The following is a 25,448-nucleotide window of genomic DNA, read 5'->3' as shown; positions in this document are numbered from 1 at the left end:
ACCAGAAGAACTATGGAGTGAAGTCAGAGACATTATCAGAGAAGAATGAAAAAGACAATATCTCTAGTTAAAAAGAGAGAAAGACCTCAGTGGATGACTGAAGAAACTCTTAAAATGGTTAAAGAGACAAGGAAAGCAAAAGCAAAAGGAGATAGAAACACAGTTAGAACCCTAAATGCAACAATACAGCGACTACTATGTAGAGACAGAGAACTACTACAATAGTTATTGTATCGAAATAGAAGAGAACAAAAAAAGGTAGAACAAGAGCTCTATTCCAAAAGATTAGAGAAATTAAAGTGAAATTTAAACCAAGAGTAGGGATGTTGAATAATCAACAGGGAAACACACTGACTGACCAAGATAAAATAAAAGGAAGATGGAAGGAATACACTGAAGAACTCTATAAAAGAGATGCAAGGATGACAGATTCATTCACAGAGGAACCGTATGATGTTTTGTTGTTATGTGCCTTCAAGTTGATTATGACTTATGGCGACCCTATGAATCAGTGACCTCCAGGAACATCTGTCATGAACCACCCTGACCGTATGATGAACAACCAGAAATTTTAGAATGTGAGGTAAAAGCTGCTCTTAAAATACTCTTAAAAGAAACAAATCACCAGGAACAGATGGCATACCAATAGAGTTGCTACAAGCTACTGAGACTGAATCTGTCCAAAGTTTGACAAAAATTGTCAACAAATATGGAAAACTAAACAATGGCCCACAGACTGGAAACGTTCAATATACATCCCAGTTCTAAAGAAAGGGGATCCCAGGGAATGCCGTAATTATCGAACGATTGCCTTAATATCCCATGCAAGTGAAGTAATGCTCAAGATTCTACAACAAAGCCTCTTATCATATATCTTTAGCATCCGCCAGGACTTAGACTCCAGTGTTATAGCAGATGAATCAAGCGAGGATCCAGAGCACAGCCTTGTCCCGATTTCTTGGATGAGTTTCAGTTGGTACAGCTTGAGGACATTGACAAGGTGCTTGGACAGGTTCGTGCAACCACTTCTGTGCTGGATCCTTGCCCTTCTTGGCTAATAAAAACTAGCAGGGATGGAACAGCCGGCTGGGCCAGGGAGGTGATTAATGCCTCTCTGCAAGAGGGGTAGTCCCTGGCTGCCTGAAAGAGGTGGTATTGAGACCACTCCTGAAGAGACCCTCCTTGGACCCAGAAAATCTTAATAACGATAGGCCGGTAGCAAATGTTCCATTCCTGGGCAAGGTCCTTGAACGAGTGGTTGCGGGCCAGCTCCAGACGCTCTTGGATGAGACCGATTATCTGGATCCATTTCAGTCAGGTTTCAGGCCTGGTTTTGGCACAGAAACAGCCTTGGTCGCCCTGTATGATGACCTTTGTCGGGAGAGAGACAGGGGGAGTGTGACTGCTGATTCTCCTTGATCTCTCAGCGGCTTTCGATACCATCAACCATGGTATCCTTCTGGGGAGACTGGCTGAGTTGGGAGTGGGAGGTACTGCATTGCAGTGGTTCCGCTCCTACTTGGCAGGTCGCCTCCAGAAGGTGGTGCTTGGGGAACATTAGGGTTCCGCAGGGGTCAGTTCTGTCCCCCATGCTGTTCAACATCTACATGAAATCATTGGGTGCGGTCATCCGGAGCTTTGGAGTGTGTTGCCATCAGTATGCTGATGACACACAGCTCTATTTCTCCTTTTCATCCTCTTCAAGTGAGGCTGTCAATGTGCTGAACCGGTGCCTGGCTGCGACAATGGACTGGATGAGGGCTAATAAACTGAGGCTCAATCCAGACAAGACTGAGATGCTGCTAGTGGGTGGTTCTTCTGACCAGATGGTGGATGTCCAACCTGTTCTGGATGGGGTTGCACTCCCCCTGAAGGAGCAGGTTCGTAGCTTGGGGGTTCTCCTAGAATCATCTCTGTCACTTGAGGCTCAGGTAGCCTCAGTGGCACGGAGTACCTTCTACCAACTTTGGTTGGTGGCCCAACTATGTCTCTATCTGGACAGGGATAACCTGGCTTCAGTTGTCCATGCTCTGGTTACCTCCAAGTTAGATTACTGCAATGCACTCTACATGGGGCTGCCTTTGAAGATGGTTCAGAAACTGCAGCTTGTGGAAAATGCAGCGGCCAGATTGGTAACAGGGACCAGACGGTCCGAACATATAAATCCAATTCTGGCCCGCTTGCACTGGCTGCCTGTATGTTTCCGAGCACAATTCAAGGTGCTGGTTTTGACCTATAAAGCCTTACACGGCTTGGGACCACAATACCTGGTGGAATGCCTCTCCCGATACAAACCCACCCGTACACTACGTTCAAGATCAAAGGCCTTCCTCCGGGTGCCTACTCCAAGGGAAGCTCGGAGGGTGGCAACAAGGGTGAGGGCCTTCTCAGTGGTGGCCCCCAAATTATGGAATGATTTTCCTGACGAGGTGCACCTGGCGCTAACACTGTTATCTTTTTGGTGCCAGGTCAAGACTTTCCTCTTCTCCCAGGCATTTTAGCATGTGTTTTATACTGTTTGAATTTTTGAATTGTGTTTTGAATTGTTTTCATAAGATCTGTTTTAAATTGTATTTGTTTTAATGTTTTTAGTTATTGTAAACCGCCCAGAGAGCTTCGGCTATGGGGCGGTATACAAGTATAATAAAATAAATAAATATGGAGCGAGAAATGCCAGACGTCCAAGCTATATTTAGAAAGGGAAGAGGCACCAGAGATCATACCGCAAACATATGTTGGAAAACGGGACAGACCAAGGAATTTCAGAAGAAAATCACCCTGTGCTTTATAGATTACAGTATAGCCTTTGATTGTGTAGATGCTTTAAAAGAAATGGGGGTATGGAGTACAACAGCATCTCATTGTCTTGATGCACAACCTAGACTCTGGACAAGTGGCTACTGTAAGGACAGAATATGGAGAAACCAATTGGTTCCCCACTGGAAAGGGTGTGAGACAGGGGTGTATTTTATCACCCTATTTGTTTTATCTACACACAGAACATATCATACAGAAAGCAGGATTGGACCAAGATAAACGAGGTGTGAAAATTGGAGGGAGAAATATCAATAATTTAAGATATGCCGACAATACCATACTACTAGCAGAAACCAGTATTGATTTGAAACTAATGCTGATGAAAGTTAAAGAGGAAAGCACAAAAGCAGGACTACAGCTGAATGTCAAGACTAAAGTAATGAGAAGATGATTTATGTAACTTTAAAGTTGACAACGAGGACTTTGAACTTGTCAAGGATTATCAATGCCTTGGCACAGTTATTATCCAAAATGGAGACAATAGCCAAGAAATCAGAAGGAGACTAGGATTGGGGAGGGCAGCTATGAGAGAACTAGAAAAGGTCCTCAAATGCAATGATGTATCACTGAACAATGAAGTCAGGATAATTCAGATCATGGTATTCCCAATCTCTGTGTATGGATGTGAAAGTTGGACAGTGAAAAAAGCGGATAAGAGAAAAATCAACTCATCTGAAATGTGGTGTTGGAGGAGACCTTTGCGCATACCATGGACTGCGAAAAAGACAAATAATTGGGTGTTAGAACAAATTAAACCAGAACAATCACTAGAAGCTAAAATGATGAAACTGAGGTTACCATACTTTGGACACACCAGGAGAAGACATGATTCACTAGCAAAGACAATAATGCTGGGGAAAACAGAAGGAAGTAGAAAAAGAGAAAGGCCACACAAGAGATGGATTGATTCCATAAAGGAAGCCACTGACCTGAACTTACAAGATCTGAAGGGTGGTTCATGACAGATGCTCTTGGAGGTCACTGATTCATAGGGGCACCAAAAGTCGTAATCGACTTGAAGGCACATAACAACAAAAACTATATGGAAAATCTTAAGAGGGAGAGAACCAGGACTATTCAGACTTGATAGGTAAAAACCCATGGTCTGGCATAATAAGAAAGAACTTGGAACTCAGTGCTCCCTCATCCCCTTGTGTGTGGTGATGGCACTTTAAAACCTTATTTTGTAGTAAACTGTCATTTGCTGTGTTGGCCAAACAGACAAGCTATGGTTTGTGCTTCCCTGTATACCAGGATTAAACCCTGGGTTGTGCGTGTGCATAGAGATGTGAAGGGTGGGGAAAAAACTTGTTGTTTTTTTCATTTTTTCCCGAAGTCTGTTTTTTTCCTGAAAAATTGAAAAAAATGAAGAAAAAATGGATTATGGAATGTTTTATTTTAGCAGGATGACTAAAATGTTTCATTGAATCTTGGTGTGTCCCCCCCTTTTTTTTTCTCAGTTCTTTTTATGGGAATAGATGCTTTGTCTGCTTGACTCTGTGGAAGACTAGCAGAGACATAAATAATTTTATTTGTTATTAATGTTGATGATTTCTTCCGTTCTTTTTTAAAAAACAATTTGCCTGCTCCTCATAAACTGGCAAAACGAAAGAGGTTCCTTACAGTTCAGGATCTTGTAGATCCATTTGTTACAAAAAAAGTAAATTTTTTAAGAAGTAAATTCAATTTGTAATAATTCTCTGAATTAAATGTACTTTTAATATACCAAATGTGATTATTGTATGCCAAACCAACTTGTACATAATTACATTTGATGTTCCTGAAGTAACAAAGTGACTCAATCTGTAATTTTTTCAATTTTTCCAGAAAAATCCATTTTTTTCTGAAAAAAACTGGAAAATGCCATTCCCACTATCTTTGGGGGCACCTTTGCCTCTGTCCGCCCCTTGGGTCAAGAAAGGCACTGGGTGGTATAGTCCAGGGAGGGAGAAGTTCACATGTGACGTATAAGCTTTTTGGGGAGTGGTGAAGAGTAAGGCTTTTTAAGCAAGCTCCCCTCCCCAATCTCCCTCTTCATCTTTTTGCGGCTCCCGCCCTTTCAGTATGGGTTGAGACTAGTCACCGTTTAGGGGCTCCCCTTTGGTTTGCCTACTCCATACTGCAAGGCTTAATTCAATTGGCTTCTTGAGGAGCAGGGCTGCGGCCTATTGGCATGGAGTTTGGGCAGGTGAGGAGGTTGAGGGTTAGTAGGAGATAGAGTGAGGCAGTTAAGGGATATGGGGCACCCTTTGGGGAACACCCAGGGTTTAGGACTGGGGTGCACCTGTGGGGTGCCTATGGAGCCTATCTTGCACATTCTGGTGAACGCTGATACAGCACAGCATGGATGCACAGGGTGAGTGAACACACAGGGCTAGCCTAGCAAGGAGGAATAGATTTATCTACATCCTTGGCTGGGGCCTGCAGTTTATAGCTGTTGACATGCCCAGGGGTCTGAGGAAAGGTTCTCTACCCAGAGATAGTTGTAGCCTCATCTGCCCAAACGGGTTTTATTCAGTTAATTTGGTTGATTTGGTCTGCAGGTTCTCCAAAAGTTTATTGTTATGTTTTAATAAATATAACATTGTCCCAAGTTTTGTGTCTCTTGCCTTTCTTGGTGGTGTGGGGGCAAACCCCAGTTTTTTTCCACGGCTTCAAAATTTCTTGAAATTTTACATCTCTAGGTGTGCACAAACAGAAAATTGACTTTATACCAGGTCACACTATTTCTCAATCTAGCCTAGTATTGTCAACTCTTGCAGTTTTCTAGGATCTCAGGCTGAGGTCTACCTGATTCTCTTAATTGGAAATGCTAGGAATAAAGTGTGAGGTTTGCTTTGGCTTGCTATCAAATAGAAGGATCTGAAGCAGTAGAGGGAATGGGTTACAAGCATGAAACTGCTAGATTTCTCTAGTATTAGGAGTTTGCATTTCTTTATTGTCATATTTCTAAACAAGAGATGGATTGGTTCCGTAAAGGAAGCCACAGACCTGAACTTAACAAGTTCTGAACAAGGTGGTTTATAACAGATACTACTGGAGGTCGCTGATTCATAGGGTCACCATAAGTCAAAATCAACTTGCAGACACATAACAACAACAAATCCTCATACCAAACAGGGCTGCTTTGGTACAGGGTGCTAGACAGTCAGCCATGCCTTTCTCTGGGATACTATAATCTGTAAGACACTACAGCAGGCCAATTCTCTCTCTTTCTCTCTCACCTTGCCAGAGTTTTTTCCCAACTGACGCACAACATTTCATAGCCCTTGGCAACCACTGAGCATTCTTAGTTCTCATTGGGCTGTCGTTTGGAGAATCACCCCAGTTCTGTGTTGTTTTTATACTTCTGAGAACTTTGGGGTTTCCCAAAGCATGTTGATAGTTCTCTTTTGTTTCTCAATGGCCCTTTCTCGGTTCCAGTTCTGTGGGCAACGGGGCACTGCAATAGCTGTGCAATGTTGCACAGTGCAGCTGGGGCCACCATTTTCAAATGGGGGAAAATGCCTGTTCTACAAGGCTTTTTTCTTGGTAATGGCTAACTAAAAAGAAAGTCTGCATTTTTAAAAAAATGTACTGCTAGTAAAATCCTAGCATTCCTTGGCCTGCTTCATGAAGCTTTTTTTTGGTCTCTTATAGTTTGTGCATTTCTGTATGTCTGTACTGCCTGTGCAAATGTGTCAGAAGGTAGCATATCATTCATCTCTCATTTATTTGCTTAAAAGCTGTTGTTATTTATTTATATTTTGGTATTTTGCTACTGAGTCGCATTGTGCTAACATTCAGATGATATCAATGTACAATCACTCTGAGACTGTCCTAAAATGCTTGTTTAGATATCTGTATTTGCAGTAGCAAGGTAAGTAACCTAAAAAGTAGCTTTCAGTTTCTAATGTTACACACAGTGACAGTAAACTTTATCATCCACATCACCTTGAAACTGGTGACAAATCTGCAATTGAAAGGGAGGAATTGTTATTTTAACAAAATGTTAAATTGCTAAGGGTTCTTTACAGTGTCTTTTTTTATATCTGTGTGGACGGTGACATTTTAAAAATTCTGTCATCTCCTAGTTCTTTTGTAAAAACAATTTTTGCAAAAATCTGCATGAGATGAGGTCAGGGGTTTTGAACACTTTCTTTTATTTTCTGAAATCAGCATATCTGCAATTAAGTACTCGTCGTCATACCACTTTGGACAGTACCTGTGAGAACATTTTGGACTACAATTTTTAAAGCTTTTTAAAGTGTAATCCTGCACATGTATACTCAGAAGCAAGCCCTTTTGAGTTCAATGGCACTTGCTCCCAGATAACTGTGAATAGGTCTTTGATCCCAAAGGAATCTTAGACATTTTGGATTGAAGGAGGAAGCGCAGTTTAGAAGTGAAAGAAATAACAGAAATATAGGATTGTCTCAGTGCTGTTATAACACTATAATAGATCAGTAAGGTGCTGTACTCATGATCTGGAAAATTCTATTCTGTAATTATTATAGTAGAGATTAATTTATAAGTACTCAGCTATTTCATTCTCTAGTTGTTTGACTTATAACTCAATCATTCCATATTTTATGCCTCAAAACTTTGTTGAGGTTACCCATATTTATCACTGCAAGCATAGTAAGTCTTCTATTTTATTTTATAGCAGCTGGAAGTGGATGGACATCAAGCAATAACACAAGACCTGGAGCAGCTGTGCCAAGTGAAAAAACCACAGCAGCACCACCTCTAACAGATGATGACACTTTGGTTCAGCGGGCAGAGCATATTCCTGCAGGAAAGCGAACTCCAATGTGTGCTCATTGCAATCAAGTAATTAGGTTTGTAATTTCCCCCCTTTTACGTGAGATTAAGGCTTTCTAATGGTTAATCTACAAGATTTTTCCATCTGAATATAGTTAGTCCATAGACAAGATCATCTGAGGTCTACTCTTCAAACAGAGCATTATAAATTTTAAACTTTACTAACCAAAGCTTATAGCACTCTACTTCAAGCTCTCTCTCTCTATGTATGTATGTGAGTGATTCATATTAAAAACAACAAAATAGCACTAGATTAAATGATAATCTGAATCCATGAAGGAGAGCTTGCATAAGTATAAATTCAAAACGTATTATATGAAATAAGCCACACTCCCAATAGCTACGGACACTTTTTGAAACTGTGTCTAGTGACATTAACATAGTGAGGAGACACCAGAAATGAAACTTAAAAACAAATAAGTAAATGCCAGCTAGTTTTAGTATTCGTTGCAGTCAGACCCAGAAGTTGAAAGGCAAATAGTAGGTGATATAGGAATAAAACCAGCAGCAAATATTTCTTTGAAAGCCAGAACTATTAAAAGAGAACAAAATAATACCTACCCTCTCAAGCTTAAATGGCAATAAATAAAAGTTGAATAATTTCTAGAACTGTGCTTACACAAGCTCCTTAGACTGCTTCTGGCAAGTTTTCATGTTCAGCACAGGCAGTAGTGTAGTGGCATATTCAGAAGTGCAGGGTCCATTCATGTTAGTCATAGGCACACCAATTTATTTATTTTTTGCTGTGGGATTGAGAATGGGATTCTTGTTAAACCCTTCTCCCACAACAACAGACATCCCTAGGTGCCAATAAACTTGAAAGAGGAGAGTGTTAGCTACTGAGGAAAGTCTTCTCAGTGGCTGACTCACCTCCTTTCACTCTGATTAACTCCAAAAGAAGGAAAAGGAAGCATGTCAGGAGACTCTTCTCAGTGGCTAAGACACTTCCCTTTCATGCTGATTGGCTTGCAGGATGCTGGAGACATTGGGACTCTGCTCCCTGAAAAGTAAGGGGGCTAAGACCCCCTGAAATATCAGTGATTGCCTCTTTCCAGGTTAGCATCCAACACTACCTTCTGACCCACTACCGTTGCTATAGACAATGATGGGTGTCCCAAATCCTCCAACCCAGACCACAATATCGGCTGACTATCATGATCTCAGTCTGCCTAGATTAGTCAGCTCACACCCAAACCCAGTCATTGAGTAAATGATGAAACAGCAATGCTGCTGAAGAAAAGGATCAATCTCCCTCTGTGTTTCATTGGTACATAAAAGCACCTAATGCTGCTCCATCATATGATTTGGTCAAGCAGGCTAATGCATGTTAAAAGGGATGGTGATCTGCATGATTGCACAAGGAAAATCATTGGGAGACAAGGGGCAACTATCCATTGCCACCGGCTGAGAACTTTTTGCCAACCCTGAGAATATCAATAAAATCCTGCAGTTGAATCACCAGTTCTCCATGATGTTGTATCAGAAACAGAAAGAGGACTTAAGTATAAGTAACGTTCACAATCTGTAGGCTGGCGACTATAATATATATAGTATAGATAGAGATGGAAAGTATAACTGATGCTCAATCTCTAGGCTGGGGATTATAATGTACATCTGCAGCCAAATTATTCCGGTGCAGGAAATGAAAGGAAGCCCAAAACACTAGATGATAAGGATATGCACTGAAGCCACCTGACAATACCTTAATCAATATATCATGTTCTCCTTACACTCTTGCACTACAGTGGTTTGGGAAGCTTGTGATAGCCTTCAGGGTTGAGTTTTAGCATAATTACAGTTCATGCCCTTTGAGGCAGTATTACCTATGAAAAGGTAAGAGCTGGATCAAGTGACATTCCATAGCACACCTGTTTTGCAGCCAAACTGCATTGTAGACCTGGTTACTTTACACTGAGACATAAAATAACCATGACATGCTAGCCCCAAAATTTAAGACAGACCATCTCATAACATTTTAATTTATATTCTTAATTATAAATTTATCTTCTAGGTATCATTAATATTTTTCCAGGCCTCATTACAAAAAATTCCTTTTGTATTGAAACGTAAGGCAGAACCTTTTTTCCATGTGTACAGATCTGTATAATACTTGTGGATGTGATGGGGTGCTAATTGACAACGCTCAAGAATTCCTGTAATATGGTATATCTTTGAATGTCACAATAATTAAGTTGGCTATCAGTTTCAAACCCACGTTTTTATTCCTAATGTTTTTGTGGTTAATGTATTTTTTGTGTGGCTTACATGTTAATTTTTTCTTAAACTGTCTGAAGTATTTTTTTAAAAAAGCATTGGATTTGTCAATTGCTGACAAAGATAGGGAAATTGCTCAACTTCAATAAGGAGTTAATTGTTACCTGACACAAGAAATGAAAAAACAATGCAATATAGAAATGAGATTTTTATTTTTATAGTATCTTAGTTCAACTCTTTAGAAATCAGGACAGACTTGTAGCCTTTTGGTTACTTAAACAGTGCATACAGAGACACTAACTTGATACCCTCCAGCCATTTTTCCCCATCAATTGTAGTGTTCAAACAATACAAACCCAGCAAAGTGCTCGCACTGGATTCAGAAACATCTGTTTTTGTACATGGGAGTAAATTCGTGTCTACAAATCCCGATGGTAAAACTGGTTCTGAGTATCTGCCAATAAGTACAGTAACATGAAAGCAACTGAAGTGCAGGAAATGGTAGGCTTACACTTCATCCCAACTATTGTCATTCATGAATAAATGGAGTTTGCACTACATGTCCTATTGTTGTTGTTATATGCCTTCAAGTCAGCTGTGACTTGTGGTGACTCTATGAATCTTTTGGATATATTCATAGGGTTTTCATGGTAAGAGATATTCAGAGGTGGTTTACCATTGCCTTCCTCTAAGCCTACAGTACCCGGTATTTCCAGGAGGTCTCCCATGACAATTCTGCTCTCAGGGATGATCCTAAGCAAGTGCACTGAGATGTAAGTCCTAGTGATATTTCAAAGTAGTAGAATGGAAAAGTGGAGTCAGGGGAGAGAGAAATTTAGCACATTGAGTGACAGCCAATTTTTCTACTATGTTTTCTTGGCCCATGTTGCATTCACATTATATCATTCTGTGCACAAGTGGTACATTCCAGATTAGAAAAAGTAACATTAGAATCACCTTTTTCATTTTGTTTTGTTTTGAGCGATTTAATGTATTAAAAGATGGTGCTTTTAGAATCATAGAATAGTAGAGTTGGAAGGGGCTTGTAAGGCCATTGAGCCCAACCCCCTGCTCAGTGCAGGAATCCAAGTTAAAAGCATACCCGACAGGTGACAGTCCAGCTGCCTCTTGAAGTCATTAATATTCTATTTTATAATATTAATATTTTAATAATTGAAGTCATTAATATTTTCTGAACATAGTGAGATAATGGAAGAAACGGTATTTTTCTAAATTGGGGCTTTTTGTTCCACTTTGAGCAGTTCACTTTGAAATGTCAGAACTGAAAAATCACTGCAGAAAACGTAAATATAGTAAGTATAAACATTGCTTGCTAAATATAATAGGTGGTGTAAAAATACTTCCTCCCTTCCTACTTCATTAGCATCCAAGTCTATCATTTTAGAGCAGACAATTGGAAACTTGATCCTACCTGGGGCCAGAAGAACCTCTTGCAGTGTTTCTAATGAGTCTGGTAAATTAGCCTTCGCTGACACAGTGAGAAGAGAGCACTTTGTTGTACATAAGGACTTGTATTGTTTGATCGCTACATAACTGAAAGGGCATTGATGTAAAAAGGTGCTTGTACAGAGGTTGGAGGGTATTAGGTTAGGTCAGTGTTTGCACTATTTAGGTACCTGTATGGTAGCAAGGGGTCTGTCAGACTCCGGACTGATTTCTTAAAAGTGCATGAAGAACTTATTAAAATTAAAACTCTTTGCAATGTGTTCTACAGCCATTTATCCAAGGGTCATACATAGACAGAAATCAGTTTTATAAATGAAATAACGTGCTCTTCTTTTAGACATTTAAATAGTTATGCAAACATTCATGAGATATTCTAGATCTGGGTGATATTTAAATAATAGCCCCTGTTCTTTGGTAGAAAAAACTGGTTAAGCCATAAATAACTTGTAAATAAATTTGATATTGAAGAGAACAAAAAGTGAATACATACCATATAAATACAGCTTCAAGAGTTTTCAGTTGAATGTGCAGATATATTACATGGAACCAGAAAGTCTGAAATGTGGCTTGCATCTTGATCTGCAGCACGCTTTTTTCTGAAATGACATTTATTTTCATTTTATAAAAGGATATTAATTCTGTTTCTTTTAATAAATGCCTGTGGCTGTTTCATATTTTTTTAAAATGTAGTTTCCTTTCAATATGGCTTGCTTCATGTTTGAGTCTTCAATAGCTTACATTTTCAAATTGGCTTTGTTTTCACCTCCTGTAATGACGTCTCCAATGTGGTGCATATAAGTCTCCTCAGACATCCCCCTTTGTGCCAAGTGCGCATGTTCCTCTTAATTTTTTAATTTTTATTATAAAAATAATTGAGAGGGGTTGGGGGGTTTTTTTGGTTTTTTTTTTTGGTTTATTGGGGTGAGTGGATGATGTAGATTTCCTGTTTTTTGAGAAGAGTGTTGCCTGCTTTATTTATTTTCTCTGTGTTTTATTTGTTTGGAGAGTGTGTAGATGTTTTGCCTATTTCAGGGGTGGGATTATGACCATCACCAGTTTCTCTTCTGTGAATTGGGTGTTTTGTGGTGCCCCATGGCAGTTTCTTAGATTTCCGTATGTGCCCCTGGCCCCAAAAAGGCTGTAAACCTCTGCTGTAATATCTTGCCTTTTCCACCAAACTACATTCCAACATCTTCAGTGTTTACTTTCTTCAGCAGATTGTATTTTATGAGATGCAACTATCCATTCAACACCTATTCCTTGAAAAACTGATCATATCAAGGCAGGCATTGTTAATGGAGTTGAATCTAACTATTGAAAACCTTAAATCTAACAGTTTATTATAATTTTTTCATTGTCTCAGTATATTGTTTAGCGATTAGCTTTGCTTTCATGGTATATGTTATCAGCTTGTACTTAACTTGAAATTTGTGCTAATGGCAATGAATCTGCTCATCTTTCCCTGCTTATAATGGCATAGCATTTGATAAATTTGTTTCTGTTTTAAATAGAGGGCCTTTCCTGGTGGCCTTGGGAAAATCTTGGCACCCAGAGGAATTTAATTGTGCCCACTGCAAAACTTCCATGGCTTACATTGGCTTTGTGGAAGAAAAAGGAGCTCTTTACTGTGAGGGCTGCTATGAGAAGTTCTTTGCCCCTGAATGTTCCCGATGCCAGAGGAAGATACTTGGGGTAAGTAATAAAGTTGGCATGTTAAAATTTTGGACTAGATGCTGGAGTCCTTCACAATAGATCGGTTGCTTCAGCAGTTTTGGGACCAATGCAGGCCAAATAGTGGGACCCTCTTAGCCATGGTTAAAAGAGTAAGCTGCAGAAAGTCATGCACTCCCTCCCGTCGCTGGGCTTCCTCTCCCTATAAAGTGAATTATCCCCTTGTACTTTTTCCAGGATTAAATGATGCACTGGCCATGGAAAGGCTTTTTATTGTGTCCCTGATTAGCTTTAAGTGCAGTTAAGAAGGGAGGAAGGGAATGTATATATATATATAATTCATATTTCCAAATTCATATTCAGTACATGGGGCAATTTGGACTCATCTATCTCCTGCTTCCTTGTTATGATTCTTAGCCTGCACAGAGCAGTAAACTGCAGAGCTGTTGGTTCCAGGGTTCATGAGCCTACCTTCCCCAGCATTAATGTTTTTGTCCTGTTTCTTTTGTACACAAAGCATATTTTTTTTGTAAATGTACAGTGAGTTTCTTAATGGTCAAAATAACAGCAATCTATCCATCTCATTCCAACCCTATAGTGACTGGCATGTTGTTGTCTCTCCTGCACTAGGAAGTAATAAATGCCTTGAAACAAACCTGGCATGTTTCCTGCTTTGTGTGCGTAGCCTGTCACAAGCCCATTCGCAACAACGTTTTCCATTTGGAGGATGGTGATCCCTATTGTGAGACAGGTGAGCATTTTACTTGACTCAATACGTTTGTGCTGGTTACATTGTAATAATTTTTTACTTTATAAAATAAGAGCCATCTCTTACAGTTGGTAAACATTTGCAGATGGAGCTTCCTTAGTTAAGTCAGTTAGGAGTTCCACTCCTCTTCATTTGGGTAGAAACAGGGCAGGCAACAACACTTAGTTCATTTCTGATGTTGTTTTAATTGTCAGAGGGTTAAATCTAAAGGCTTAGTTCCTGTAAGGGAAGGAATCTTCCTCTGATAAAGGGAACCAACCAATAAGCAGCTGCTGCTTTTCAATTTTGCATTTAGCTGTTTCTGAAAACAGTACTTCATAAGCCTTGCTCTTGATAATTAGTGACCACTTAAAGTACTAGTGAGAAAACTGAAGTGAGAATGCCAAAGTAACATATTAAGACGTGTTTGAATGGGAATGTGTGTTTTGCAGAATTTCCTCCAGTGATGAATAGTTTCATTTTTGTGTGTGTTGTGTTCTCATTTTTGTTCTTTTCATAGCTCCCCTGTTTTTATTATAAGCAATACAAAAATGTAGAATTACATATCACCACTGTTTGCTTTTCTCTCTATTCAATTATGGGATTCTTCCTTTCATTGAAACTGAGTGAACTGGTAATAAGTCCTCCCCATGCCCATGAGGGATTGTGTTAGCAAGGCAAGGGACTATCTTTTTGGCATAGGATAACACATTGCTGTGTAAACCCAAAACATGCCGAAAACTTGGCTGAAGTACCTTGGACAGCTCCTTGAAAGTTCAGACTAAAACTCAGAGTGGATTCTGCTGCCTCACTGACATGGAGCCACCAGTTACCACTGACAATAGTCAAGTGTAGATGGTCAGATACAAAAGGTGGTGCTAACTCTGGAAGCCAGTGTCACAGCACTGCATGAAAATAGTGAAGTTCCACTATAGAAAAACAGTTGGATGCCTAAACTAAGGCACTGGTGTTGCACTCAGCAAGACTTCATGCTAGATTTCTCTTCAGTTGAATTTCATTTGGCATCTGTGGAACTGGAGACTGCAAATTAGGTATCCATGCTTCAAAATAGTGTGTCACTGACCTATCTTTTGCAAATGTTCTGCACACAGAATGCTTCCGGCTGCTGTTACCATGGTTAACATAACAGGAGAAAAATCTTAGACTATGTGTCTGGGGTTGAAAGGGAAAGAAAACAGAAGCTTTTCAATCTGCTATTGGCTACTGTTTTCTGTCTGCTGTAGAAAAGCTTGTAAACCTCTTGGAACTGTAAACAGCAGCCAAGTTAAATAGGCATACACCCATTTTCAATTTGATACTGTGAAACGGAGAGGAGAGGATTTTTTTCAGATGTAAAACAAATTATGTTTGAATAATATATTATACCAAAGTTAACACAAAAATTTAGTAAGCCCTTTGAGTTATAAAAGTAACTCTCAGACTCTGAGTTGATAGCTGGGAAAAGGGGACGGGAGGATTAAATCCATATTTTTGGTTCCATATGAATGGAATGTTGAAATAGTTCTTACTGCAGGGATGTATTGTGTGCACTCTTTAGGGAAAATGGAAAGGTTTGACTTTTTTTAATCTTGCCATTTTGTAGACTTATTAATGTTGTAATTAAATTAAACAAAAACAACAGAGAGACAACTTCCCCCAAACTATCTGTCTTTGAGCTGGGATGTGCACCTCATCCTCAGGAGAGTGTATTATACAATAATGTATGTATAAATAAGAAACTGGTGTTGTGCGTCCCACAATAATTTTGAGTCGCTCAAAATCTTATACCCTCAGCTCCAAAATCTTATACCCTCAGGAGAGTGTATTTTGTGAGATGCCATACAATTTCATTCAGCCCAGTGATTCATTTAGATGTAAGACACTGTTGGGTGTGTAAAAATTAATAGGACGCTAGGGGTATGTAGCCCACAATAAGCTTTGGGTCACCCCTGTCCCACAGATGCACTGCTCTGCAGGAGCTCAGAAAAGCCCATTGCTATGCATGCAAAATGGATGTTCCAAAGTTCTGAATATTACAGCAAACCCAGATCACCCTCCTCATGGCCAGCTCCTACTCGTGGAACATAACATGAGCCGCGATACACACCCATTGCAAGTAGGACAGTTATGCAGTACTATAGGGTCCTGATTTCTCATTATCTCAGTCCATCCACTCATGCATGGAGGGATGTAGCTTTGGAAGCAGTCATTGTCTAGATTCACTACTACTGTATACCCAGATCTGCAAGTGCATAAACAGTGCCAGAACGAGGCAGAAGATGTAGGCAAGTCAGAGGCACTAGCGCAGAGATAGCTCTCCTGTCTCCTATCATCTCTAACCATTGCCCTTGGTGGCTGCAGCAGATGGGAGTCATAGTTCAACAACATCTGGAGGGTACCATCTTGGCTACACTTGCACTACAGATTGAGTCTGCGGAAGAAAGTGATTATTAACTCTTTACTATTTATTTATTTAAGACATTTAAATATGACTCTGTCCTATAGGATTACAGATATACAGACATACATGCTGATAAACTACACTTATAATGCAGCATTTATGATATATCAAACTATTGTATGTTCTGTTTGCCCAGAATTTTATGATCCTCCAAGCTTACAGTTAAACTTGGGAGTACTCCTGTTTTCAGTACTGTCACTGGAGGTGCAGGTGGCCTCAGTGACTAGGAGTAACTTTTTCCAATTCTGATTGGTTCACCAGCTATAGCCCCTTTTGGACAAAAATGACTTGGCCACTGTATTCCATTTTCTAGTAATTTCCAGACTGAATTGTTGCAATGTGCTCTACTTGGGGCTGCCCTTGAAAACAACTCTGAAACATCAATTGGTCCAAAATGCACTGGCCAGATTATTGGCTGGGGTTCCATTTAAATGACATATGTCCCTGTTTTAAAACAGGTTGCCAGTTCATTTCCAGGCCAATTCAAGGTTCTCATATTGGTGTTTAAAGCCCTAAACGACTTGGGCTCTAAATAGCTGAAAGATTGCCTCCTTCCCTATAGACCCTCTTAGGTGTTAAGATCAGCAGAGGGGGCCCTCAGAAGCTCAGGGGGTGGTAGCCCAGGAGAGGGCTTTCTCTGTGGCATGGCAGAATGTCCTCCCCAGAGATGCATCTAGCACCTTCACTATACACCTTTCACCATATGCTGAAGATGCACCTCTTTACCCTGGTCTCTGATGCTTGAGAAGCATATTTTTAAGACCCACGCTGTACTTGTGACTGTAATTAGTTTTAAATTGTTTCTAATGTTGTATTTTGTAACGTAATTCGGTAGAATTTCATTTTTCTCTCTGTGCTTTCAGTTAAGGAAAAACCATAGGGTGATACCAGACTCAGAGCAGACCCATTGAAATTGGTGTACCCAAGATTTACTTGATTTCAGTGGGTCTACTCAGAGTATGGGATGTTGCCCATATAGTGGTGGAATACTGAAGGGCAGGGGGAATCTGAGAATCATGTTCTTACCCGCTAATTCTTACTAACTGTGATAAATCTTGGCATTTCTCATCTGCGGTATGTTTGTGGAGCACTCTGTGCCTATACATTCTGCTTTGGGGGTTGCTGGCAAGTTGAGATATTTTGTTAAGTGATCGTGTTTGTGTTTACACAGATTACTATGCACTCTTTGGTACCATGTGCCATGGCTGTGAATTCCCCATTGAAGCTGGGGACAGGTTCCTGGAAGCCTTAGGACACACTTGGCACGATACTTGCTTTGTGTGCTCAGTAAGTATAAAAACTATATTGTGTCTTTTAGCTTGTGCTAACCTGAATAAGATGGGAGTTAGTGATGAAATGCCCTTTAGCTGGCATAGTGCACAAAAGAAAGCACTTTTTCATAGTAGCTTGGACAGTGTTTTGCTACTGTAAAGCTGGCCTTTTTTTGCTTCTTAAAAATTTCTTTGGTGTGGATTTATTTCACACTATTTTCCTAACGTACTTCAATCATTCATGTTTGTGCCCCTTGAAGAACACACATTTCTTCCTCCTCCTTTGTTTAACATCTGTCGTTAAACACAGAAGTTTATAGCCTTCTGTTGAAGGGCTGTAGCTCAGTGATAGAGCACATGCCTTGCATGCAGATAATTCCTCCTATTCAGTCCCTGACATCTCCAAGTAGGACTGAGAAAGATTTCTGCCTCAAACCCTAGAGAGCCACTGCCATTCAGTAGACAGACAGTGCTGAGCTCCATGGACCAAAGAAATGTAAGTCACTTCAGCTTCCTTTGTTGTCATGGTGGATAAATATCCAAAGGCACATAGAGTACTGCATGTGGCGTCCACTGTGTTTCCCTCTATCTTTTCAGACCGAGGCATTCAGTCTACCACGCTTAAACCAAGGAGAGAAGCAGGTTCAGATCCTAATTCTGTCATAAAGCTCACTGGACATCCTTGAGCGCAGCCACTATTTCCCAGCCCAGCCTACTTCACAGGGAACACAGGAGGATAAAAAGGGGAGGAGGGAGACCATATGCACTGAATTCTTTGGAGGAAGGCCGGTATAAAAATATGTATTGTATCCAGTGCAGAAATTCCACCGCCATCCTCCCCACTGCAACCTCTGACCTTTTCCTACTTGAAAAGCTCTTGGTGGCTTCTAATAGCAATAGAAAATCTCACAGAGTAAAGCCGGCTATAACATTGAATCAAATCAATTCTACAAACTAATCGTGAGTTTGTTCTCTGTATGGATCCTTACTGAGCCAAGATGGCACCATCTACACACAAGAGGGAAGTATCAGCAGGCTTGGGAGAATCTCAATGTTCGTAGAAGTAGAAAAGCTCTTTAGAAAAAGAATCCTAAGTTGGGGGACGCAAAAACAGCCCAGTGGAAGAATGAGCCTACTCAGTGGGCCCAAAATGCTGGCTGACTGTTTGGGGGAGGAATTGGAAAAGTGAGGGGAGCATAAATGGAATGGAGATCCATAAAGAGAGCATGAGCGGATGGAGGCCTGAACAAGAGCATTCCTGAATGCAACATTTTGTTGCAGCTTCCACTTTTATATTATTACTACTACTACTACTATTACTACTACTGGTGGTGGTGGTGGTGGTAGTGGTAGGCTTAGAATTAGAATGTTGGGGACCTAAATCACCTATATTGTTATTAACTACTATGCATTCATTTTTAGAATGAGAAACAATTCATTATCTTTTTGTTTCATTTTAGGTGTGCTGTGAGAGTTTGGAAGGCCAGACTTTTTTCTCTAAAAAGGACAAACCCCTGTGCAAGAAACATGCCCACTCTGTGAACATCTAAAGTACTGGATGTTGCTAAAACAATCACATTGACAGGAAAACAAAATTGTCAGGTGTCGGTTTTCAGTAGGCTTACTGAAGTATTAATCTAGACTTTTTAACTGTAGAAGCAAAGAAGGAATAAGGTTTATGACTGTTTCATGTAATACAACAGGGAGCATTTAGAGCAGGGGTGGCTAACCTGTGGCCTGCCAGATGTTGGTGGACTCAAATTCCCGGCATCCCTGATCATTGGCTGTGTTGTCTGAGACTGATGGAAGTTGGAACCCAACAGCATTTGGGGGGAGGGCAGAGGTTCCACACCCCTGATTTTAACAGTGAGCTGTAGTACTGATGTCAGACAAATGAAACGCAAACCTCTGAGATTATATGGAGTTTTTGTTTTTGTTTTACAAAAGATAATATTGTTTCAGTCACACATTTTGTAGCTCACCTTGCATTCATCTTTAAGTGCCATTAGTGGTAAAATGATTCATAAGCACATGGGAAAATTAGAGGTGAGTTTGCTGCTGCTTCTTAGGTGGGGAGAAACAAAAGGCGGCTCAGTTTTGGGTAATGAATCAGTTTAACTGGTATGTATTGTGCTTTTCAAAAATACAACTAACAACATAAAACTATTTGGCACAAAAGGGAGTGTTCACACTGTATTAGGAGATTTGAAACAGTTCTTTTAACTGCCACATCATATAAAGATTTGACTTTTTTGCATGAGTGTGTAGGAAGAACATAACTTACCTACTTCTAAAATGTAATAAATGTTGTTAGAAGAAGACTTACGGATAAGGGGGAGTCTCCTTTGGATTACATAAGATCACCTCTATACCTTCTTTGTATATACCTCTGTGTGCATATAGCACTTCTATTGGTGTAGCAAATAGAAAAGGGACGGGTAAGGGATGAAACAACAGCTTTCTTAGATACAAGATTCTCACTGCATTAGAGCACAGTAAGAGGAAATAAAAATTGTGATCATTCTTTTCTGTTGTGCACATGACATTGTGAATTATGTTAATTTACCATTTTAATACAGATGCTTTGCTTGCTTCTTGCCATAATCTGTAAATATATATATGTGAATTAGTTGAAGTTCTTTCTACATAGATCAGTTCCTGTTTCTCCAGAGATAGGAAGATGATTTTGTAATAAAATGCAAACTAAGATATTTATCACTTTGAAAGAGGAGAAAATGAAAAGAACTTATACTGTAATGCAAAAGTGGTGGAAGTGTGTGTTTATGCATATGCATTTTATGTGTACAAGGGATAGAGTAAGTTTGCCTCAATAGCATCTACATAAGGGATGACTGGGCCAGGCTACCATGTTAATTTTTAAATAAATAAATAAATGAAGTAAAAGTAAAGTAATCCTTTCCAGCTGATCTTAGGAATCAGTTTAGCCATGTTTGCCTTGGTTCTCAATCACTTCTAAAGAATGACTCCAAAAAAAAAAACTGCTGCTTTGAACTATTAAACCCTGTGTCACATTGCAATGATTTCACAGACTGGACTGTGGGGTGTGAAATATTCCATTTCCCATTGAAGTGATATATAAAGTATACATATTCTACCTTTTAAACTTAAAAGCATAGAATGAAAGTTGTTTTTAAACTAATTTGCCAATGTTGACTTGCAGGTGATCATACACCAGTGTGTACTTGCACACCTGGCTTCCACTTCCCCAGTCAAACATACTGATTCATGATTCTCTTAGTTGTATGACAGGCTAAGTTTTTCTACATGGCAAATCCTGATTACTGTCCCATGCCCTGCAAGCATATTGAAGTTTTACACTTATGATAAGAAAATAGAAATTTGGATGAATTATAGTTCTTGAGGCATGTGACGATAAAGGGCAAGGCAAAATGGAAAAATCTATGATAGCATGATTAGGAGCACAACTTTGATTTTTGTTTTATATTAAAAGATCTACCCACATGCTGTCCTGATTGCAAGGTTTCATTCTGGTGCTTTCTGTACAGTTGGTTTGTGCCTGTGTCAATACAGATGGCCGTTTGCCAGCTGATAACATACTGCAGGGTCTTGGTAAACCAGTAATCTCTATTGTCCAACCAAGTGATAGAATCATAGAATAGCAGGGTTGGAAGGGGCCTATAAGGCCAACCTCCTATTCGATGCAGGAATCGAACTTAAAACATACTTGACAGGAGTCTGTCCAGCTGCCTCTTAAATGCCTCCAGTATTGGAGAGCCCACCACCTCCCTAGGGAATTGGTTCCATTGTCATACCACTCTAACTGTGAGGAAGTTTTTTCAGCTGAAATCTAGCTTCCTGCAACTTGAGCTCATTATTTTGTGTCCTGCATCCCGGGATGCTCAAGAAGAGACCCTGGCCTTCCTCTGTGTGACAACCTTTCAAGTACTGGAAGAATGCTATCATATTTCCCCTCAATCTTTCCTTCTCAAGGCTAAACATGCCCAGTTCTTTCAGTCTCTCCTCATAGGGCTTTGTTTCAGGTCCCCTGATTATGTTCATTGCTCTCCTCTGGACCTGTTCCAGTTTGCCTGCATCCTTAAAGCGCAGTGTCCAGAACTGGACACAATAAAGATGAGGCCTAACCAGTGTTGAATAGAGGGGAACTAGTTCTTCATAACAGAAGAGTATTACCACTCTTCCATGTTTTGGTTCAAGCACAGATTTTTTATTAATTTTTCCTTGCTCCATGCAAGTCGTTGCCTTGTTAATGGTTGTCTGTATTCAACCGGTTTCTGTTATAAACAAATAGAAACAATGGGTTGTAGCAAACATTAGTCCTATGGGTAGTAGACCCACTGAAATTTAACAGACATGACTAATTTAGATTTATTAGTTACAATGGGTCTACTCTATAACTTAAGCTGAATACAACTCATAAAATATAGCCTCTGTACTCTGTTTCATTAATAATCCAGCATCTAGTAAGTTCTGCAGAGCATGTATGGCTACCCAAGCATATAAATAAACCTGAGACTTAAAATCTATGGGAATTTCATTGTATATTTAAATTTCATACCATGCTTTTAATAGTGATAGCCAAGATTTTAGCAGTCCACTTTTCTTACTGACTAAATATTTTGTGGTGAGACTCTTCTATAAATATATCTGTTTTTATTTTTTGAAGCTTTATTCATTTACCTCTAACAGCCTTTCCCAAACTTTTGGTTCCCAGATGTTGCTTGACTACAGTTACCATAATTCCTGAGCTGTAGTTCAACAATGTCCAGGGACCAAAAGGTTGGGAAAGGCTACTCTGAAGTCTTTAGATGTGTCATTTTCTTATATGATATAGCAAACTTCATGAACTGGCAGTCATCTTGGAAGCTTACAAGTTGCAAAATTACATTCAAACGGACTTTGAGCATAGCAGGCAATGCCCAGTATTTATTAAATAGTTCTGCCACCTGCTATTCTGCAAATGTCCTAGCGACTATTATTAACACAAAAGTAAAGAAAGTAAAATAACTGAGAACACGACATTTGCGTGCATGTTTAGGAACACTTTGATTAGAAAATAGCTTGCTTCAGACAGCAGAGCTGAAACTCAAGGTGTTTATGAGAAGCAGGCATTAAGGGTAAGATGAAGCTGTGTTGAGAGGTTTTTGCATATTGTAACTGGCCAGTACATCATTCTCTCTTAATAGAATATTTAACGTTCCAGTGGAACAAGAGCTAAAGCAAAAACTGGGGATTGTTGCACTTTGATATTTTCCATTATTTATCAGGAGTGGGGGGATGATATTCAGGAGCAAGACAGACAGAAACAGTTTTGGATTTTCTAGACTTTGTTTTAATTCAGTCAATAGATTCTGGTGATGTGCATGCTCTGTTTTATTTTATTGCTTCTATATATTTTTTTCTCCTTTTAAGCATCTTATCTAAACACATAGCTGTGCTTCTGTTGTCAGTAGTCTCTGGATCCAGTTGTTACAAAAAGCACAATCAGTAACACAATAAATAAAAATGTCTATGGAATTGCAAAGTTTTTATTTATTTATTTAGGTATTTTTTTTAAACACTCATCTCTTAGCTGGTTTACATAGTCAAATCCTGGCTTAATAAACCAGGATATGCACGAGGTCAGTGCACTCACACACCACCCCTTTACTTTTTCCTTCCCATAAGCAGAGGAATAAGCCAAGATGCTGCAGTTAACTTCGAAACTGAAAACTCATATTAATGGATAATATCCAACTAAGTCATACTCGGAGGAAACCTGTTGAAATAAGTGGACTTAAGTCCATGAAGTACTCAGTGTCTTCCAAAAAAGCCAGCATACATAAGCCAACTTTCAACCATGACTTCATATCCTGGTTTGCTTGGAAGCCATAGTTTCCTGGTTTTCATGTAATGGAAGCTATGGTTACCTGCAACTTCCTAGCTTGTTAGTTCACTCATATGAAGGGAGGAGTGAAGTGGGAAAGAAGAGACTGTCTGCAAGTGCACGGAGCTCATGCATATCTCAATTCATTAAGTCAGTGTTTGATTGTGTGAATGCAGCCTGTGTTTTCACAAGATGACAGCAAGGTGTCTAAGGTACTCTATTGAAATCAGATGCCTGTATCCCACTTATCTTGGTTTATCGTCTTTTTTCTTTTAAATTCCCAACTCCTGGGTGGAAAACAGAATATTTGACAGAGTTGTGTGCAAAGATGTCTAGTGCTCTCTCTAAGCTGGAGACAGTAAATAGGAACTGCAATTCTATCTCCTCTGACTGAATTTATCTGATACTGTATTTAGCCTTGGCACAAAGCATTCTCTGATTTCACCTTAGGATACTTAACCATCTATGGTAACATGGTCAATTACTTCATGATAACAGTAGCCTCATAAGATACTTATGAGCTGGGTATCTTTTGACTAGGAGAATGTGCTGTTGTTTTCTGCCTTGTTTGTACAAGGAAAGGGAAACACTGCATCTGACTATAAAAAGCTAGAGGCAGCTTTACAGGAATCCTGCCTGTTTCATTTGTTTAGGCTACAATTAAAGACAAATGCAAGTCTATTTGCAAAACAGCATATTAAACTCCAGAAGCCAAACTCTTAAAGGTATCAAGACTAGGTTTGACATTTTTACAGCAGAGGGTTGATTTCTGTCAACCCACAATATAATTTAACCTTAAAATGCACCAAGAAACAAAAATAACAGATCCGTCATTCAGTCATTAAGAAACTGTAATCTAGTGTAATATGTATAGTCTTAACACTGTGTTTTCACAATAAACCCCCCTTCACCACTCAACCTACAACAAATCTTTCAGTCAAAAGGTTTTCTGGTTGAAACATACTGTAAAACATCTTCAAAGCCTTTCTTGCAGAACTGCACATAAATCCTTTTAAGCAGCAAAAGCTTAATTTAGGCTGGAGTTTTACTTTTCTGGGGACGTTAATATCGTGTGCTCAGACAAGATCTTGGTTATATCAGAAACACATAGAGCCTAATTTATTGTTAGCAGTCTGGTGTTAATTAGGGGGAGTTACCAGAAATAGCTTGCTTGAAATTTACTAGGAAATCACACTTTACTGATGGCAGAACAGGAGTCACTGAGAGAGCCCAGCTCCTGTTGAAAACTAATTAATTAATGGTGTCAAAATTTCTCTTAGCAGAACTTGGTTATATCCATGGGGACCCTCCCAAGGCAACTGGCTCCTCTGTACTATTTATGTTTTAAACCCGGGGGGCGGGGGGAATTCTAAAATGGTGAAATGATTCAATTCTAAATGAAATCATTGATACCCCAGGGTCATTAAAGAATACCCCCCCTCTCATTTTGTGGACAGAAAGTATATACTTCCTCGGTGGTGGTAATTTTTCCTATCCCTGTAGAGCAGCCATTAGTAATCATAACTCAAAAATCTGTTATTTTATTTTCAGAAATAGTTATGTACTGTGATTCATACTTGTATTTTAAAATGAAAGGACTTGAAAAGCAAAATCCCATCATGTTTATATTGAAGAATGTATTAATGAAAGCATTGTATGTGTATATGTGCCTTTTCTCATTCATTTAAAAGTCCACATCTGCATCTTGCATGGCATATGTTTCAACAACTGTGGTTCATGGCAAATCTTTTAAAAAGACGAACAAGATGGTGATGCTGAAGTGAAATCATATAGCTGTCCGTTAACTGCTCAGGGGATTATAATTAATGTAATAATTATGCTGGCCTTGGAAACATAGTACAAGGATGGGAATTAGAATTAAAGTGCCTATGTATTGTATTGTCTATGCTTCTTAGCCAAATTGCATTCTGTAGGATGGGCTTCTCAGACACTCTCAAGCAGCTATCAAGCCCAGTGGTTTGTCTGGCATAGCTCAGTACAAGTCATTGCACAAGTGAACCTTAGGTTTGGGATGCCTACATTTTTATGAGATAAATTCAGCTAACTCCTCACTCCCTAAACATGTACAATCAGTCCAGGATCAAACAAGCAGTACTGCTAGGCCACAGC

The 25,448-nt window shown here is 39.5% G+C and overlaps 1 protein-coding gene across 7 annotated transcripts in view; it reads left to right on the top strand.

Moving 5' to 3' along the window:
- PDLIM5 (PDZ and LIM domain 5) overlaps nucleotides 1-24,979 on the top strand; it is a 186,392-nt gene extending 161,413 nt beyond the window's left edge. For all 7 annotated transcript variants that reach the window (XM_061582996.1, XM_061582993.1, XM_061582998.1 and 4 more), the window contains 5 exons: nucleotides 7,463-7,637; nucleotides 12,813-12,993; nucleotides 13,603-13,723; nucleotides 17,353-17,468; nucleotides 18,913-24,979. In XM_061582996.1, the coding sequence (XP_061438980.1) occupies nucleotides 7,463-7,637; nucleotides 12,813-12,993; nucleotides 13,603-13,723; nucleotides 17,353-17,468; nucleotides 18,913-19,002 (683 nt within the window). In that variant the 3' untranslated portion in view covers nucleotides 19,003-24,979. The remainder of the gene's footprint in view (nucleotides 1-7,462; nucleotides 7,638-12,812; nucleotides 12,994-13,602; nucleotides 13,724-17,352; nucleotides 17,469-18,912) is intronic.
- The last annotated feature ends 469 nt before the right edge of the window (nucleotides 24,980-25,448 follow it).

Source organism: Rhineura floridana, chromosome 9 (assembly GCF_030035675.1).
Source record: "Rhineura floridana isolate rRhiFlo1 chromosome 9, rRhiFlo1.hap2, whole genome shotgun sequence".
Classification (NCBI taxonomy): domain Eukaryota; kingdom Metazoa; phylum Chordata; class Lepidosauria; order Squamata; family Rhineuridae; genus Rhineura; species Rhineura floridana.
Note: the sequence above shows the minus strand (reverse complement) of the source record. Positions and strands in the feature narration are given on the sequence as shown.